Source organism: Pelobates fuscus, chromosome 5 (genome assembly GCF_036172605.1).
Source record: "Pelobates fuscus isolate aPelFus1 chromosome 5, aPelFus1.pri, whole genome shotgun sequence".
Lineage (NCBI taxonomy): Eukaryota > Metazoa > Chordata > Amphibia > Anura > Pelobatidae > Pelobates > Pelobates fuscus.
Genome location: NC_086321.1, coordinates 376,652,219 through 376,672,403, shown reverse-complemented (window position 1 = coordinate 376,672,403; position 20,185 = coordinate 376,652,219). Strand labels below are relative to the sequence as shown.

Here is a 20,185-nt window from a genome sequence, read left to right as displayed (position 1 = left end):
TGTAATACACAGTACAGGGTGTAATACAGGGTATATGGGGTGTAATACACAGCACAGGGTGTAATACAGGGTATATGGGGTGTAATACACAGTACAGGGTGTAATACAGGGTATAGGGGGCGTAATACACAGTACAGGGTGTAATACAGGGTATATGTGTGTAATACAGGGTATATGGGGTGTAATACACAGTACAGGGTGTAATACAGGGTATATGGGGTATAATACACAGTACATTGTGTAATACAGGGTATATGGGGTGTAATACACAGTACAGGGTGTAATACAGGGTATATGTGGTGTAATACACAGTACAGGGTGTAATACAGGGTATATGGGGTGTAATACAGAGTACGGGGTGTAATACAGGGTATATGGGGTGTAATACACAGTACAGGGTGTAATACAGGGTATATGGGGTGTAATACACAGTACAGGGTGTAATACAGGGTATATGGGGTGTAATACACAGTAAGGGTGTAATACAGGGTATATGGGGTGTAATACACAGTAAGGGTGTAATACAGGGTATATGGGGTGTAATACACAGTACAGGGTGTAATACAGGGTATATGGGGTGTAATACACAGTACAGGGTGTAATACATGGTATATGGGGTGTAATACACAGTACAGTGTGTAATACAGGGTATATGGGGTGTAATACACAGTAAGGGTGTAATGCAGGGTATATGGGGTGTAATACACAGTAAGGGTGTAATGCAGGGTATATGGGGTGTAATACAGGGCTCTATGCAGGTGCTGTGTTGGCAGCTAATTAGCATAGCCCCACCCACCATGCGCAGACGCGGGCTGCCAGTCGCAGTGCATGCCGGGAGCTGTAGTCGCCGCCTGGAATGCCGGGAGTTGTAGTTTGTTGGGGAAGGCGGAAATTCTGTCCCCAGTTTGAGGTGATGGAGCCGGGCGGGTGACCGGAGCTCAGTGTGTGCAGCAGGCGGGAGCCAGGGACCCGAGTACCGGTAAGAAATTACGGTTAGACAGGAACCCCCCATTATCTAATCCCCTCCCCCATTACTGACAGGAACCCCCAACATCCCTTCAATACTGACAGTAACCCCCCAAATCCCCACAATACTGTCAGTAACCCCCCAAATCCCCACAATACTGACAGTAACCCCCCAAATCCCCACAATACTGACAGGAACCCCCATTATCTAACCCCCCACCCCCATTACTGACAGTGACCCCCCATTATCTAATCCCCTCCCCCATTACTGACAGGAACCCCCAACATCCCTTCAATACTGACAGTAACCCCCCAAATCCCCACAATACTGACAGTAACCCCCCAAATCCCCACAATACTGACAGGAACCCCCATTATCTAACCCCCCACTCCCATTACTGACAGTGACCCCCCATTATCTAACCCCCCTCCCCCATTACTGACAGTGACCCCCCATTATCTAACCCCCCTCCCCCATTACTGACAGTGACCCCCCCATTATCTAACCCCCTCCCCCATTACTGACAGTGACCCCCCATTATCTAACCCCCTCCCCCATTACTGACAGGAACCCCCATTATCTAACCCCCTCCCCCATTACTGACAGGAACCCCCATTATCTAACACCCTCCCCCATTACTGACAGGAACCCCCAACATCCCTTCAATACTGACAGGAACCCCCCAAATCCCCACAATACTGACAGGAACCCCCATTATCTAACCCCCACCCCCATTACTGACAGTGACCCCCCATTATCTAACCCCCCTCCCCCATTACTGACAGTGACCCCCCATTATCTAACCCCCTCCCCCATTACTGACAGTGACCCCCCATTATCTAACCCCCCTCCCCCATTACTGACAGGAACCCCCATTATCTAACCCCCTCCCCCATTACTGACAGGAACCCCCATTATCTAACACCCTCCCCCATTACTGACAGGAACCCCCAACATCCCTTCAATACTGACAGGAACCCCCCAAATCCCCACAATACTGACAGGAACCCCCATTATCTAACCCCCCACCCCCATTACTGACAGTGACCCCCCATTATCTAACCCCCCTCCCCCATTACTGACAGGAACCCCCATTATCTAACCCCCTCCCCCATTACTGACAGGAACCCCCATTATCTAACACCCTCCCCCATTACTGACAGGAACCCCCAACATCCCTTCAATACTGACAGGAACCCCCCAAATCCCCACAATACTGACAGGAACCCCCATTATCTAACCCCCCTCCCCCATTACTGACAGTGACCCCCCATTATCTAACCCCCCTCCCCCATTACTGACAGGAACCCCCCATTATCTAACCCCCCTCCCCCATTACTGACAGGAACCCCCCATTATCTAACCCCCTCCCCATTACTGACAGTGACCCCCCATTATCTAACCCCTCCCCCATTACTGACAGGAACCCCCAATTACTGACAGGAAACCCCAAAATCCCCCCATTATCTAACCCCCCTCCCCATTACTGACAGGAACTCCCCATTATCTAACCCCCTCCCCATTACTGACAGGAACCCCCCATTATCTAACCCCCTCCCCATTACTGACAGTGACCCCCCCATTATCTAACCCCCTCCCCATTACTGACAGTGACCCCCCCCCATTATCTAACCCCCTCCCTATTACTGACAGTGACCCCCATTAAAAAAAAAAAACCTCCCCCACTACTGACAGTGACCCCCATTATCTAACCCCCTCCCCCATTACTGACAGACCTCCCCATTATCTAACCCCTCCCCCATTACTGACAGTGACCCCCCATTATCTAACCCCCTCCCCCATTAGTGACAGATCTCCCCATTATCTAACCCCCTCCCCCATTACTGAGAGATCTCCCCATTATCTAACCCCCTCCCCCATTACTGACAGATCTCCCCATTATCTAACTCCCTCCCCCATTACTGACAGATCTCCCCATTATCTAACCCCCTCCCCCGTATCTGACATCTCCCCAGTATCTAACACCTCCCCCATTACTGACAGGAACCCCCCATTATCTAACCCCTTCCCCATTACTGACAGGAACCCCCCAATTATCTAACCCCCTCTCCATTACTGACAGGAACCCCACATTATCTAACCCCCTCTCCATTACTGACAGGAACCCCCCATTATCTAACCCCTTCCCCATTACTGACAGGAACCCCCCCATTATCTAACCCCTCCCCATTACTGGCAGGAACCCCCCATTATCTAACCCCTTCCCCATTACTGACAGGAACCCCCACATTATCTAACCCCTTCCCCATTACCGACAGGAACCCCACATTATCTAACCCCTTCCCCATTACTGACAGTGACCCCCCATTATCTAACCCCCCTCCCCCATTACTGACAGGAACCCCCCATTATCTAACCCCCCTCCCCCATTACTGACAGGAACCCCCCATTATCTAACCCCCTCCCCATTACTGACAGTGACCCCCCATTATCTAACCCCTCCCCCATTACTGACAGGAACCCCCAATTACTGACAGGAAACCCCAAAATCCCCCCATTATCTAACCCCCCTCCCCATTACTGACAGGAACTCCCCATTATCTAACCCCCTCCCCATTACTGACAGGAACCCCCCATTATCTAACCCCCTCCCCATTACTGACAGTGACCCCCCCATTATCTAACCCCCTCCCCATTACTGACAGTGACCCCCCCATTATCTAACCCCCTCCCTATTACTGACAGTGACCCCCATTAAAAAAAAAAAACCTCCCCCACTACTGACAGTGACCCCCATTATCTAACCCCCTCCCCCATTACTGACAGACCTCCCCATTATCTAACCCCTCCCCCATTACTGACAGTGACCCCCCCATTATCTAACCCCCTCCCCCATTAGTGACAGATCTCCCCATTATCTAACCCCCTCCCCCATTAGTGACAGATCTCCCCATTATCTAACCCCCTCCCCCATTACTGAGAGATCTCCCCATTATCTAACCCCCTCCCCCATTACTGACAGATCTCCCCATTATCTAACTCCCTCCCCCATTACGGACAGATCTCCCCATTATCTAACTCCCTCCCCCATTACTGACAGATCTCCCCATTATCTAACCCCCTCCCCCGTATCTGACATCTCCCCAGTATCTAACACCTCCCCCATTACTGACAGGAACCCCCCATTATCTAACCCCTTCCCCATTACTGACAGGAACCCCCCAATTATCTAACCCCCTCTCCATTACTGACAGGAACCCCACATTATCTAACCCCCTCTCCATTACTGACAGGAACCCCCCATTATCTAACCCCTTCCCCATTACTGGCAGGAACCCCCCATTATCTAACCCCTTCCCCATTACTGACAGGAACCCCCACATTATCTAACCCCTTCCCCATTACTGACAGGAACCCCACATTATCTAACCCCTTCCCCATTACTGACAGGAACCCCACATTATCTAACCCCTTCCCCATTACTGACAGGAACCCCACATTATCTAACCCCTTCCCCATTACTGACAGGAACCCCACATTATCTAACCCCTTCCCCATTACTGACAGGAACCCCCACATTATCTAACCCCTTCCCCATTACTGACAGGAACCCCCCCATTATCTAACCCCCTCCCCATTACTGACAGGAACCCCCCCATTATCTAAACCTCTCCCCATTACTGACAGTGACCCTATATCTCCGCATTATCTAACCACATCCTCTTATCACTTTTTGAAAGCAGTCCCTTCTCCCCAATCCCCGCTTTATCAGACCACCCAATAATCTCTCATAGATGACAGCCCTGCCTCAGGGTCTCCCTAAATCCCTGTGTTAATAGTTCCCCCTTTAATCACTCATTGATGACACTTCTCTGACTGGAGAAATAGATATACCTCCTCCCCGTTACTATACAATGAATGGTAGGTAGTTACAATATTCATTGTTACTTGGAAAGGCGTGAGTCATTCCTGGGCTAATGCTGCAAAGGTAGGTGTGTCCATACATGCTATTCCTGAACAGGTGTGTGCTTTTATCCCAGTACTGAAAAGGTGGGCTTTTATTGCAGCCTTAGTACTGAAAGGCAAAATGTTTCTAAATGTTTAACTAATACTCTAATTGTGTCTATTTTATGGATATTCTGATACTGAAAACTTGTGTTTTATTGTTCTGACGATGTATGTGTCAGTGCTGTAAGGTGGTGTCACTGTGCTCCCCATGAACCCCTATTAATCCTTAGATTATCCCCCTCTGCAGCTAGACGACAATCAAAAACCATGTTTAGTATATATTAAGAGTTTCTATTTTCTGAACATGTGCTTGTCATCAGTGGAACTGTAATAGTGTGTATATGCTGTGTTAGTCTGTAAGTGAACTGTGACACTGTAATAGTGTGTATATGCTGTGTTAGTCTGTATGTGAACTGTGACACTGTAATAGTGTGTGTATGGTTTGTCAGTCTGTATGGAATCTGACACTGTAATAGTGTATGTATGGTTTGTCAGTCTGTATGGAATCTGTGACACTGTAATAGTGTGTATATGCTGTGTTAGTCTGTAAGTGAACTGTGACACTGTAATAGTGTGTGTATGGTTTGTCAGTCTGAAGGAATCTGTGACACTGTAATAGTGTGTATATGCTGTGTTAGCCTGTAAGTGAACTGTGACACTGTATTAGTGTGTGTATGGTTTGTCAGTCTGTATGGAATCTGTGACACTGTAATAGTGTATATATGGGGTGTCAGTCTGTATGGGATCTGTGACACTAATAGTGTATGTATGGGGTGTCAGTCTGTGTCTATGCGATCTGTGACACTGTAATAGTGTGTGTATAGTTTGCCAGTCTCTGTCTATGCGATCTGTGACACTAATAGTGTATGTATGGGATCTGTGACACTGTAATAGTGTGTGTATGGGGTGTCTGTATGGGATCTGTGACACTGTAATAGTGTGTGTTTGGTCTGTCAATCTGTGTCTATGCGATCTGTGACATTGTGTTAGTGTGTGTATGGTCTGTCAGCTTTCGGCTATGGCATCTGTGAACCTGTTATAGTGTGTGTATGGTATGTCTGTCTGTCTGGAATCTGTGACACTGTAACAGTGTATGTATGGTCTGTCTCTATGGGATGTCTGGCATGTGCAACACGGTCAGTCATCACCTATAGCAATCCTTCCCTCTGTCTGCCGTCACCTGTGGCAATCCTTCCCTCTGTCTGCCGTCACCTGTGGCAATCCTTCCCTCTGTCTGCCGTCACCTGTGGCAATCCTTCCCTCTGTCTGCCGTCAACTGTGGCAATCCTTCCCTCTGTCTGCCGTCACCTGGCGGCAATCCTTCCCTCTGTCTGCCGTCACCTGGCGGCAATCCTTCCCTCTGTCTGCCGTCACCTGTGGCAATCCTTCCCTCTGTCTGCCGTCACCTGTGGCAATCCTTCCCTCGGTCTGCCGTCACCTGGCGGCAATCCTTCCCTCGGTCTGCCGTCACCTGGCGGCAATCCTTCCCTCGGTCTGCCTGGCGGCAATCCTTCCCTCGGTCTGCCGTCACTTGGCGGCAATCCTTCCCTCGGTCTGCCGTCACCTGGCGGCAATTGTTTATGTGTTTCCCTTGCCTATAGCAAAATTTTCATTTTTTTACCCTTACTTAAAGCAATCTTTACAGTTACATTGGCAATCTTTGCTGTTGTTTCCCTTTACCTATTGCAATTTCACTTTTCTTTTCCCTTACATTTCCTGCTTAAAGCATTGTTGGGAATAACCCAACAATCAGTTGAAACCTGTGTTTTGCAGAATAATCCACACAGTAAAGGAGTCTGATGTATGTACGTATGCCGATATGATATACTATAGGCATCCTTCCACTCCTCAGGAAGGTAGGTTTCATGGTGGTCACCCACCAATGGAGAGACCTGAAACCAATTTTACAAGTCCTGTGTTTGCTAATCGTTCCTTGTAAAATTTACTTTTGCAGCCAGCGTGAGGACAAGATTTATTTTTTTTACATGCTGAGGGGTTTTTGAAGGGTTAATCTGCATAGAATAAAGATAAGGACATGAAAAGGTGGCACACCCATATGTATGTGACGTGGCTCTAAGCTTTGTCCTGCTTGATCCCTGTTTGCTTAACCAGTTTTACTGAAACGTCTGCTTGAGGGCAGTGACACTTCTTGAGAAAGTCTCATGTAAATGGCCAGAGTCTCAGCCAGAATCACAGCTTCCCAGATAATTTCTGCATAGAGCTGCGGATTGAGGTGCATCTTCATATAGTCCTTAGATTAATGCTCTGGATAAAAAAAAATGACTGGCATTTCTCAAAGACACAGATTTAAAAAACAAACAAACATTTCTTAAAGCAATGTTTGACAGTATTTTCTAAACCGAAGGTGATGAGAACAAAAAATAAAACTAAACTTGCATAGTAATGGCGGGGGAGTGTGGTTCTTAAATATGGGGTCTGCCCTTAGTGAGCCATTGCAGCTGTATACTGTAACTGTCCTACAGTACATACCAGGATGTATATACGTGTGTTGTATGTCACCTTGCATGTGGCCCTGAATTACTTAATGCAATTACAGCATTACAACAATGTATTTGTTCTGGTGAGTATAGTCAGTCCCTGCAGGCTTTTTGCAGTAAACACTGTTTGTTTCAGAGAAAAAGCAGTGTTTACCTTACAGCCTAGGGAAAACTCCACTTGCCACTCCTCAGGTGGAAGCTAAAGGTGCTTTCTGGGCAGTGCTGCACACTGTGCAGTACTGCCATTCAGAGTCTCCACCCTCTGCATGCAGACACTGAACTTTCTCCTAGAGATGCATTGATTCAATGCATCTCTAGGAGGAGATGCTGATTGGCCAGGGCGGTGTTTGCCACGCCCCGCCTCCTTGGCTGAGATAATCAGAATTGACAATCTCAGCCGATCCAATGTGAATGTGAAAGCATTTTGATTGGCTCAGATCATCACTTCAGATGATGTCAGCCAAGCATGCAGAGCCAGCAGCAGCAGAATTTAATAAAAGTAAGATTTTACTATATTTAGGGGGGCTAGATTGTGTTTTTAACACTATAGGGTCAGGAACACATATTTGTGCATTTACATTCTACAGGTGAAAAATCACCTATAGAATGTGTTGATCTTTTTGTTTCATGTTTCTTTTTATTATGCTTAGTTTCCATTGAAATGCATATGAAAGTTTAAGCAGTTGGGTCACAATCCAGTTTTGGTCCTGTCTATGCTGAATGACAGGAGCATGCAGAGAATATTACAATGACACAATGATTAACAGTGAGTTAAGATGGAGGCACCCAGTTCCAGGATAGAGGTAAATGCGGTGGATTGGATAAAATATTAAAAATCCTTCCAAGTAACCGTAACCTTTTAAAAGATTTCTATTCGGTTGTGTGATCTTTATATAGTTGATCAGTAACGTTTTTCTGTTTGTGACCTGTTGCTTTATGGGTATTGAGTGTTTTACTTTGTTACGAATTAGAAATCAAAACCCTGTAGGAGGACTAAATCACGGTGATGTTTCCATCTTTCATTGGCTGAGTAGCTGACTTTAAAAGTAGAGCATAGTCAAAAGGTTGTGTTATATGGAGGGTGAAATATAGACTCCTGGTGCCCTCTAATGGCTGAGTGTGTGATTACAAGCCACACAATAATTCCTTCTGATATATTGTTACTGCTTCTCATGTTTGTTATGTTTCTCTACCAGGGTCTGGCAGTCCTCACTAATGTCTTATGAAGCGGTGCTGGAATGTAAAGAGTCTATGAACCCCCTGCGGATCAGTGTGGGTGGTCTCCCTGTCCTGGCATCCATGACAAAGACAGCAGATCCCCGTTTCCGACCGCGATGGCGTGCTATTGTACTGTTTGGTGTTGGCCTGGCACTGATCTTCTTGCTGCTCTGCTTTCACCGCTCCTCGACTCCACGAGCCTCACTACCTCCAAACAATCACAACTGGAGGATGGTGGAGCCCATGACTGGACTGGTCTACAATGACACCTACCCACTGACCCTTCCCCAGAAAACTGCCGAAGGCCTCCGCTACCAGATTGCTCTCATTGCAGACTTGGACACAGATTCTCGAAGCTCCAAAGACAACACTTGGTTCAGCTACCTGAAGAGGGGTCATTTGACGTTGTTTAATACTGGGGACCAAGTGACCGTTGAATGGGAAAAAGAAGATATCAAGTTGGAGACTCACCTGGCAGAGAAAGGACGTGGGATGGAACTGTCCGAGTTGATCGTTTTTAACGGGAAGTTGTACACCGTGGATGATCGAACAGGAGTTGTTTACAGAGTGGAAGGCAACAGGGCCGTGCCTTGGGTCATACTGACTGATGGTGATGGAAGTGTGGATAAGGGTGAGTGTTTTGTAGCACAGTATCAATCCGTGTGCGATCATAAAAGCATGGGTTTCTCATAATGTCTAAAGCAATGTCTCATTTTGAAGGGGTTTGCTACGTTTTGAGTGACAGACCTAAAAGGAACATAAAAGTAACAAGTATTGATCTCGGATAATCTGCTGGATAATTTTTGGAAGCCCATACATGCCTCTAAAAAATGGCCAGTAATGTCCATCAGATAACATTGCTCTAGCCATCCTCTTCTGATCCTTAAGGAGGGGCTTGCAGATTGACACTATAGTCACCAGAACCACTACGTATTAATGTAGTTGTTCTGGTGCCTGTAGCCTTTTCAGATAAAAGGCAGTGTTTGCATTTCTGCCTCTAGTGACCGTTACTCAGATGGCCACTAGAGAGTCCTGTGTCAATGCTGCTCAGTGTGCCGCACCTTTGTTCTGAATGTTACCTGTACAAATCATGCGCAATATCCCCCCAGTGCTTTCCTATGGGAATACATTGGCTTAGCTGAGATCATAACGCTGTTAAGGTGGAACAAGCAGCGGTGAAACCGGCATGGCGTGGGAAAAAAGGTGAGTAAAACATAGAAACATAGAATGTGACGGCAGATAAGAACCATTCGGCCCATCTAGTCTGCCCAATTTTCTAAATACTTTCATCAGTCTCTTATATCTAAGATAGCCTTATGTCTATCTCACGCATGCTTAAACTCCTTCACTGTATTACCTCTATCACTTCAGCTGGAAGGACTTTTCCATGCATCCACTACCCTCTCAGTAAAGTAATACTTCCTGATATTATTTTTAAACCTTTGTCCCTCTAATTTAACACTATGTCCTCTTGTTGTGGCAGTTTTTTTCTTCTTTTAAAGGGACTCTCCAGGGAGGAGAGTTTACTCACCTCGTTCCAGCGCCGGGAGCCTCGTGAAGCCGCGCCCCCTATTTCGTCAAAATGACGAAATAGGCGGGCGCGAGCAGGGAGCAATCAGACGCTTCCATTTGGAAGCGTCATTGCTCCCTTGTGCGCATGCGCGGCTTCGCCGCACATACTTCAGAGGGCGGCATTCATGCCGCTCTCTGAAGTGCTTAGCGCACTACCGCGCATGCGCGCGGTGTGCGCGGCCGCGAGCTGAGCTGAGTGACAGCTCTGCTCGCGGTCTTTGCCCGCCCCCCTCCTCCGCTGACAGGCTGGAGAGAGAGAAGGCGCGCACACAGTGCCTTCTCACTCCTGAACACGTCAGCCGTATTTTAATACGTCTGACGTGTACAGGGCCTTTTTAGGGCCCTGCGTGATAGGAAGTCCCTCTAGTGGCCGTCTGAGTGACGGCCACTGGCGGTATTCTTATCAATTAATGTAAACACTGTATTTTCTCTGAAAATACAGTGTTTACATTAGATTGCCTGCAGGGAGCTATAGATAATACCTGAACAACTACATTAAGCTGTAGTTGTTCAGGTGACTATAGTGTCCCTTTAAATATAGTCTCCTCCTTTACTGTGTTGATTCCCTTTATGTATTTAAATGTTTCTATCATATCCCCCCTGTCTCGTCTTTCGTCCAAGCTATAAATGTGATTGGAGCGGGGAAGATACCTTAACAGACGCACACACAAACACTGACAGAGACATGCACACACACATACTGACAGAGGCATACACACACTGATACACACACGCATTTACATTTTAAATTGTAGTCCACCCAGCCTCCCTACCTTTGAGAGAGCTGGCTGGATCTTTCCCTGGGGTCCAGTGGGGCTGCTCTCTCTTTTTGCGTGCGTGGGAGAAGTCATATTCCGGCTCCCAGTATTATTAAACAGTGCGATGCTCCCCAGAAGGCAGGCCGGCCACTAAGGGGCAGACAAATCCCAGGATTCAGAGCAAAATTTCTAGTCGCCATGGCGTCCTGGGATTTTTCAAGCCCTGGTCTATTTGGATTAATAGACACCATTCTGTCTGTGTCAGATTGCGGTATTTCTTCTGGCATGAACCCTTTCATATCCGATCCGATCAAATTATGAAAAACTTTGAATACATCAAGTTTTCAAATAACCCATATAAACATACCAAGCAGTGATGACTTACCTTAGCAGTGTTTATTTCTCAAGATGCATAGTGGTTCAGGTTAGCAGTGCATTGTGGGAAAGCTTGCTAACAAACCTCTGCATTGTCAAAGTTAGCCAACATTAAAGGGATCTTGGTTTAACATTAGTAGGATCAGAAAATAGGCCAGTTGCGTGACGGGAAATATCTTATATGCTTAAAAAGGGTTAAACGTTGGAAGACTAATTATGCTGATTTAGAAATTAGAGAATGAATGGAAGTTTTCACAATCTTAAGGTTATCCAAGTACATCAGTGCATTTGTTTGTGTTTTTGTTTGTTGTTGGTGGTGTTTAGAAGAATATCCCAGTTATACATTATCTTGTGTCTCTTTTGCGGCAGGGTTTAAGGCGGAGTGGCTAGCGGTGAGAGACGAGCAGCTGTATGTTGGAGGGCTGGGGAAGGAGTGGACCACCACATCGGGACAGGTGCTGAACGAAAATCCAGAGTGGGTGAAAGTGATCGGGCCACGGGGTGATGTCCAGCATTACAGCTGGGTGTCCAACTACAACACACTGCGTGCTGCCGCTGGCATTCAGCCTCCAGGTGAGTCTGCGTGGAGTTCAGGAAACTGTGATAACATGTGAAAGATGGTAAACTAATGCCACTCCTGTGCCCCTACCGGTACTTATGGGGGAAATTCTAACCTGTAGTAAAGCTGGGCGTTTTCTCCACCCAACCGCCTGCCTTTACAGCCAGAGTCTGTCACCGGTTATTCACTAAAGGGGGAATTGTTAAGAAATTCTAAGTAAATTTTCCATTTTAGGCTCAAAAAGCTGACTTGGAAAAATTCTCCAGTTCAGTCAGTCAATTCTGTCAGTTCAGCTATCTTGGCCTGAAATGTGGACTTCACTTTAAATTGCAGACACTTTAGTGAGTAAGTTTGACAGAGGTTAGAGAGTAGTTCTGTGCATACGTCTGTGACTTCGTATTGTTACTGGGGTGGAACAGATGTTTAATATTGGTGAGCGTCTGTTGAGTAATAACATCAAGACCCCCAGTTGTCCCTGAAAACTAACTGTAGATTTCATGGTTAAATAATAATGATCAGGCATAGGCAACCTTTGGCACTCCAGATGTTTTGGACTACACCTCCCATGTTGCTTTGCCAGCATTATGGGGGATGTAGTCCACAACATCTGGAGTGCCGAAGGTTGCCTATCCCTGTTCTAAGGCATACTACCATTACACTGCTGACAAACCTGTAGAGATTATGCATTTAGTGCACACAGCCGCATCTAAATATAGAAAATGTGCAGGATGATGCTTTCACCATTTAGGGACAGAGTCCATCCATTTCAGAACTCCGCATTAATTAAAAAGGAATTCTATGTTAAACTATATATTTACCAGCATTTTTTCCAGCGCATGTATAGAATGACTATATACAAACCTAAATGTAACAATGTCAACTACTGGGTTTGTGAGTAACCAAGAAGAATGCTAAGATTCTATTGGGGATCTTTACATAAATGTAATAGTTGACATAGTGATATATTATTTATTTTTACACTGTTAGATATAACTTTTTTTTTTATTATTCCCCTCTCCCCCCAAGTTTTGTTGTATTTCTGGTGTAACAGTTCATAGAAAATGACATGTTTAGTTTAATGTGGTCATGACATTGCTGATTATGCGAACATTGGATACGATCTTTTTTTCGGTCTTCTCCATCCCAATGCAGGATACCTTATCCACGAGTCTGCTGCTTGGAGTGACACTTTGCAGAGCTGGTTCTTCCTGCCACGGCGAGCCAGCCACGAGCGTTACAGCGAGAAAGAGGATGAGCAGAGAGGCTCAAACATCTTACTCCGTGCCACTCGGGACTTTTCTGATGTCTCTATGTCCCACGTAGGGCCACTGGTCCCCACTCATGGCTTTTCATCCTTTAAATTCATCCCAGGCACAGATGACCAGATCATCGTGGCTCTCAAATCCGAGGAGGACGGTGGCAAGGTGGCCACTTACATAACGGTCTTTTTCCTGGATGGTCGAGTCTTATTACCGGAGACTAAAATCGGAAGCGTTAAATATGAAGGAATTGAATTTATCTAAATCATCTTTGTGACTTTTAATTCTGCTGCTTCTCTTGTCCACAGACATTTTTGGGGGGTGTTGCTAAATATTAAGGGGATTCTTTTCTTATCAGATTTTGTAATAAATTACTTAAATCCTCAAACCTAAACTGAATCAGTAACATGCCCCTAGTTAAGGGAATTATATTATTTATTCGTTGATGATATTTATATTTGGGGACGAAAATCATTGGAGAAAAACACTTTACGGATCTTCCACAATACCTTGAGCCTTTGTAACCCCAAATCAATATGTCTGAGGTCGATGACTCTGGAATCTTTTTATTAAACTGTGTTTTTAAAACCCCTGTTTGTGTGTTGTTTTTTTTTAGGAAAGGTCATTTCACATAAAGTTTTGGATTATTCGACAGGATCAGTAATCTTGTGTTTCAGGTTGTTGGTGCCTTGAGGACCACTGAGTTCTGGTCAATCTGCTTGAAATGGTTTGACCAAGAATCAGAGAGGTTGTGCTCACAGCCTAATGGAACCATAACTACTACCTCGTCATGTAGAGGCTAGACTGACTCTTTAATGTTGTTTGTAAACATTATAAGTTGCAGAGGAGCTATGGGATGGTTTTCTTATTCTTTGCCAATGCTTAGAAATACTTTCAGGAATTTGTTAATTGTTAAAGTGTTTTCAATTACTTTTCAAGTCGTTTTAGTGGTTGTATTTGATAAGTGTCCAGTGGTTTCCGTTTATGTGTCATTAACTCTTCTTCAGGATTGAGATCATCAAAGTGGAAATGTCCAATGTAAGGTAGAGTGTTTTTTTATTAACTGATTTTATATTTGTAAGTGTTCTCAAAAAGCATCTGAATGATAGGGCTTGTGATCACTTCAACATAGTTGTTATTATTATTATTATTATTATTGCCATTTATATAGCGCCAACAGATTTCGCAGCGCTTTACAATATTAGTTAGTGGCTAATTGTCATCTTTAACTGGCAAAATTAAAGGGACACTATAGTCACCCAGACCACTTCAGCTCAATTAAGTGGTCTGGGTGCCAGGTCCATCAGGTTTTAACCCTTTAGATGTAAATATAGCAGTTTCAGAGAAACTGCTATATTTACATTGCAGAGTTAATCCAGCCTTTAGTTGGTGTCTTCCTGACAGCCGCTAGAGGCGCATCTGCGACGCTGGATGCGGAATTCGCATCCAGCGTGCAGAACGTCCATAGGAAAGCATTGAGAAATGCTTTCCTGTGGACTGTTTGAATGCGCGCACGGCACTTGCCGCACATGCGCATTACGCTCCACTCGGGAGCTGATGTCAGCGGGGGAGGAGAGGTCACTAGCGCCAAGGGAACCCGGCGCTGGATTAAGGTAAGTAGCTGAAGGGGTGTTAACCTCTTCAGCGCCAAGGGAGGGGGACCCTGAGGGTGGGGCACCCTTAGGGCACTGTAGTGTCAGGAAAACCGCTTTGTTTTCCTGACACTATAGTGATCCTTTAAGATATAAGAAGTTGACTTAGCCCTCTGTGTTGCGCTATTTCCATAGTGTCACAATTTACCGGAGACATATTTACTAATCACTGTCTTTCAAAACTGCAGATTATGTTCAGTCAATATGTAGTCTGCTTTTCTTAATTCCTCTCCTTCTTTTCAACATAACTCAATGTGTCACCTAACTCTAACTGTTGGCATGATTCTATCTAGCTCCTGCCATTACACATTTAAAGGCAGCGTAATGTGTTCTGGTGGGTATAGTCAGTCCCTGCAGGATTTTTAATGTAAACACTGCTTTGTCAGAGAAAACAAAAAGTTACATTACTGCCTAGTAACACTCACATGGCCACTAGAGATGCTTCCTGAGTCAGTGCTGCACAGTGTGCAGCAATTGGCGTTCAGCTGCATTGCATCTCTATGAGATGATGATCGGTGCAGCGTTTTGCCATGCTATGGCCTCCCAATGCTTTTTCACATTTAAAAAAAGTAATAAAGCACATGTAGCCGGATTTAGATGGATTTTATTTGCACAGACCAACTGGACTAATATGCTTTAAACTCGCACTCACTAAACATTAAGCTGACATTCAGCTTTCGAAACCGAAGACCAAATAGCAGATTTAAAAAAATAAATAAATAAAAATCTCTAAACTCTGGTACTTTGACCTCAATCATCAAGTGACCGAAACTCGCCGATAACTTGTCTACCTTCCATAAATCCATCCTTAGCCATTTCCTACCTACATCAAACTGCGAGCCCCATTTACTGTTATTACTAATTTACATTATTGGCATTTATGTATCGCCAACTTATTGCAATGCTATAGAGGGGGGAAATGTAACAGTTAACGAGACAATTACAAAATGTTAAAGGAACAATAAGTTGATCAGGACCTCCATAGTTTGTGATGTTGTACAATGTTTAAACAGGCCTTTAGGTGTGTGATGACAGGCACATTGCGGCTCCTGTATAACTTTTGCTCTGACTTGATTTATAATCTTCCACCATTATGTTTTGGGCTTTTCTTCCCTGTGTTTCCTAGGATCTTGCAGCCACTGTGCAAACTGTTTGCTCTTCTCTTCTACCTTTTATGGATTGGAAGTTGTTTAATATTTGTATATTTTATATTTACCCTGTGCATTATCATGTTTTGGGGAGAATTCCTTACATTTCTGCTTCTCTGACAGATCTGTTTCTGGTTATTTCCCAGTGATCCTTTTTAGCTTGGAGAACACAAAGCGAGTTTTATGAGCTTTTAGCTGCTGCCGTTTCCTGTTCTCTGGGTGATGTAAGGAATTCTCAGTAGAATATAAGGAGGAGAGATGTGGCCCCATGCAGCAATCTCGCTCTCCCTCCCTAAAATGTGCAGGCAATTCTGCAGCTGAAAGATCTCAATGGCCAACAGTCAGCATTTCAGCAAAACACACTCTTACGCTACTTTATGCTGCCTGGCTAAACAATAAATGTAGTCCTGGCACCCAGGATAACTTATGCAGCAGTTTTAAGGGAAAACCAGGCAACGTTTTGATCTCAACTGAGATCTTTTTCAAGCTAGAAACGTTGCGTGATTTTCCTGATTTTCCCTTAAAACTGCTGCTGTAATCCTGGAGTCTCTGGACTACATTTTAATGTTTTTCCATTGGAGTGGGGTCACCCAGCCCCATAATCCCTCATTTTTGATGAAAAATTGGAGGAAAAAGGCAAAAAAATATATTGATATATTTCTATCTATCGCAATGTGCCTTGTTTTGCGATAAATCCCTAGAATTAATCTTCTGCAGTGGTGTTTGCTGGGACCAGGAATTGCCTAAATCTCAAAGTCCTAGTTTTTTTTTTTTTTGCTTGCATAAACATAGATGTGGTTAGATGACAGTAAAGGCTTTTGCAGAAGCCAAATCACAATGCATGTTTTGTTGATATGATATGTAACAGGGTTGATGTTCCTGGAGGGATAAGCCAAATGGCAAATGATTTAGGTAAACTAGAAAAATGGTCAGAGTTGTGGCAGCTGACATTTAATGTGGATAAGTGCAAGATAATGCATCTTGGACGTAAAAACCCAAGGGCAGAGTACAGAATATTTGATAGAGTCCTAACCCCAACATCTGAGGAAAGGGATTTAGGGGTGATTATTTCAGATGACTTAAAGGTAGGCAGACAATGTAATAGAGCAGCAGGAAATGCTAGCAGAATGCTTGGTTGTATAGGGAGAGGTATTAGCAGTAGAAAGAGGGAGGTGCTCATGCCATTGTACAGAACACTGGTGAGACCTCACTTGGAGTATTGTATGCAGTACTGGAGACCGTATCTCCAGAAGGATATTGATACCTTAGAGAGAGTTCAGAGAAGGGCTACTAAACTGGTTCATGGATTGCAGGATAAAACTTACCAGGAAAGGTTAAAGGATCTTAACATGTATATCTTGGAGGAAAGACGAGACAGGGGGGATATGATAGAAACATTTAAATACATAAAGGGAATCAACACAGTAAAGGAGGAGACTATATTTAAAAGAAGAAAGACTACCACAACCAGAGGACATAGTCTTAAATTAGAGGGGCAAAGGTTTAAATAATAATATCAGTAAGTATTGCTTTAGTGAGAGGGTAGTGGATGCATGGAATAGCCTTCCAGCTGAAGTGGTAGAGGTTAACACAGTAAAGGAATTTAAGCATGCGTGGGATAGGCATAAGGCTATCCTAACTATAAGATAAGGCCAGGGACTAATGCAAATATTTAAAAAAAAATAGGGCAGACTAGATGGACCAAATGGTTCTTATCTGCCATCACATTCTATGTTTCTATGTTAATGACCTTAATTAAAATGCTTTGTTGTAGAACTGATCACAGTTTTTTCACTTTGCACGATACTATGCTTACTCCATTATTGACGAAGGCATGGTAATAGTATAAAACCCCTCCATAGACTTTGAAAATAGTATCTTGCATAAATCTATAATTTAGGGTCTGAAAAACTTATTTTGCATCAACATTTTTTTTTTTTTTAGAACAGCCTATAAACAACACACTTTAAGACACTTTAATTTTCCATATTTTTTAGTCCATGGAAACCAACTTCTGTCGGTGGGTCTACATGGTGATAAGAAGAATGCTCAGCCTGGTGAATGGCCATCGAGGGAACCAGAAGAAGATACAAATGTGGAGCCGTCACCTGTGTAACATTTGGGCTGTTCACCAAATCATCCAAAGAAAGCAAAATAAGAGAAACTTCATTCTCACATCACCCAGCAAACATTCGGAGACCGTCCATCCACATAATCACCTGACAGAAGAAAAGAAAAAATAAGTCTTTGTTTCACTAAGCACTGTAGAGCCTTCTGCATGGGTGAAAGATGATTCACAGCCCGCAGACTGCCCATGGATGGATCCACGAACCGGTTGAAGATGGAAAAAGACACGTATGTGGAGCCCTGACCTGAGCAACCTTTAGGTTCTGACACCTACTTACGGAGTAAGATTTTTAAGCTTTTAGGGTTTGGGGCGAATTAATTCAATATTCCATGGAACACATTGGCAGAGTAATGCTCAGTGATGGTAAATATATTTGAATTGCAGACAGGGCCGGACTGGGAACAGAAAGCAGCCCTGGAAAAAAAATATTTCAGCCCTCTAATTCATTGTGTCATATAGTATGCTTGTATTGTTTATATGTATGTACTTTGAAGAAGACTTTTGTCTTACCTGCAGCCCATCGCTCTAGATGATCCATGGGTGTTACAGTGCTATAACCACCACCCTCCAGGATGCTCCCTGTCCGTTGTGACTGCCTCTGCTTGGGGACAATTCTATAAGCAGGGAAACACTCCATGCCAATATCAGCTGATCGGCATCAGTGTGTCAATTGTGTAATTTCAGAAAATATATATATTAAAAGAATGTCCCACATTAATAAATCACACTAGTTCAATGGCGCACACACACACTGACTACAGAAAAGCTCACTGACACAAAAGAGCTCACTACAGACAAGCACACTGATAAACACAAAAGCTCTGACACATGCACAAGCTCACTACAGACAAGCTTACTGCCGTACACAAATTCACTGACATTCACTCAAGCACACTACAGACAAACTCAGTGACAAACACAACCTAACTACAGACAAGCTCACCACACACACAACCTCTCTGACCAACACAAGCTTGATAATGACAAACACAGAAGTGCTCTGACCCACACAAGCTTACTGACACACAGAAGCTGATACACACACAAGCACTCTACAAGCTCACTGATACACAAGCACACTACAAGCTCACTGACAAACACACAAGCACACCACAAGCTCACTGATGCACACTACAAGCTCACTGATATACACAAGCACACTACAAGCTCACTGATACACACATGCACACCACAAGCTCACTGATACACACACAAGCACACTACAAGCTCACAGATATACACACAAGCTCACTGACAAACACAAGCACACTACAAGCTCACTGATACACAAGCACACTACAAGCTCACTGACAAACACACAAGCACACCACAAGCTCACTGATATACACAAGCACACTACAAGCTCACTGATACACACAAGCACACCACAAGCTCACTGACAAACACACAAGCTTACTGATACACAAGCACACTACAAGCACACCACAAGCTCACTGAAGCACACTAGACGTTTACTGATATACACAAGCACACTACAAGCTCACTGACAAACACACAAGCACACCACAAGCTCACTGACAAACACACAAGCTTACTGATACACAAGCACACCACAAGCTCACTGATGCACACTAGAAGCTCACTGATATACACAAGCACACTACAAGCTCACTGATACACACCACAAGCTCACTGATCTACACATGCACACCAGAAGCTCACTGAAGCACACCACAAGCTCACTGATTTACACAAGCACACTACAAGCTCACTGATGCACACTACAAGCTCACTGGTACACACACAAGCACACTACAAGCTCACTGATGCACACTACAAGCTCACTGATATACACAAGCACACCACAAGCTCACTGATATACACACACAAGCTCACTGATATACACACACAAGCACACCACAAGCTCACTGATATACACACACAAGCTCACTGATATACACACACACGCTCACTGATATACACACACTCTCTCTCACACACACTCTCTCACACCCTCCCTCTCACACTCTCCCTCTCTCACCCTCTCCCTCTCTCACACCCTCTATCTCTCTCCCTCTCTCTCTCTCACCCTCTCTCTCACCCTCTCTCTCGCCCTCTCTC

General features: G+C 44.6%; 1 protein-coding gene across 1 annotated transcript; it reads left to right on the top strand.

Moving 5' to 3' along the window:
- Positions 1 to 846: 846 nt before the first annotated feature.
- Positions 847 to 13,763, top strand: CANT1 (calcium activated nucleotidase 1). Its single transcript, XM_063453428.1, has 4 exons — positions 847 to 979; positions 8,631 to 9,283; positions 11,727 to 11,930; positions 13,069 to 13,763. The coding sequence occupies exons 2-4, from the start codon at positions 8,650 to 8,652 to the stop codon at positions 13,437 to 13,439; spliced, it is 1,209 nt and encodes a 402-aa protein (XP_063309498.1). The 5' UTR covers positions 847 to 979; positions 8,631 to 8,649; the 3' UTR covers positions 13,440 to 13,763.
- The last annotated feature ends 6,422 nt before the right edge of the window (positions 13,764 to 20,185 follow it).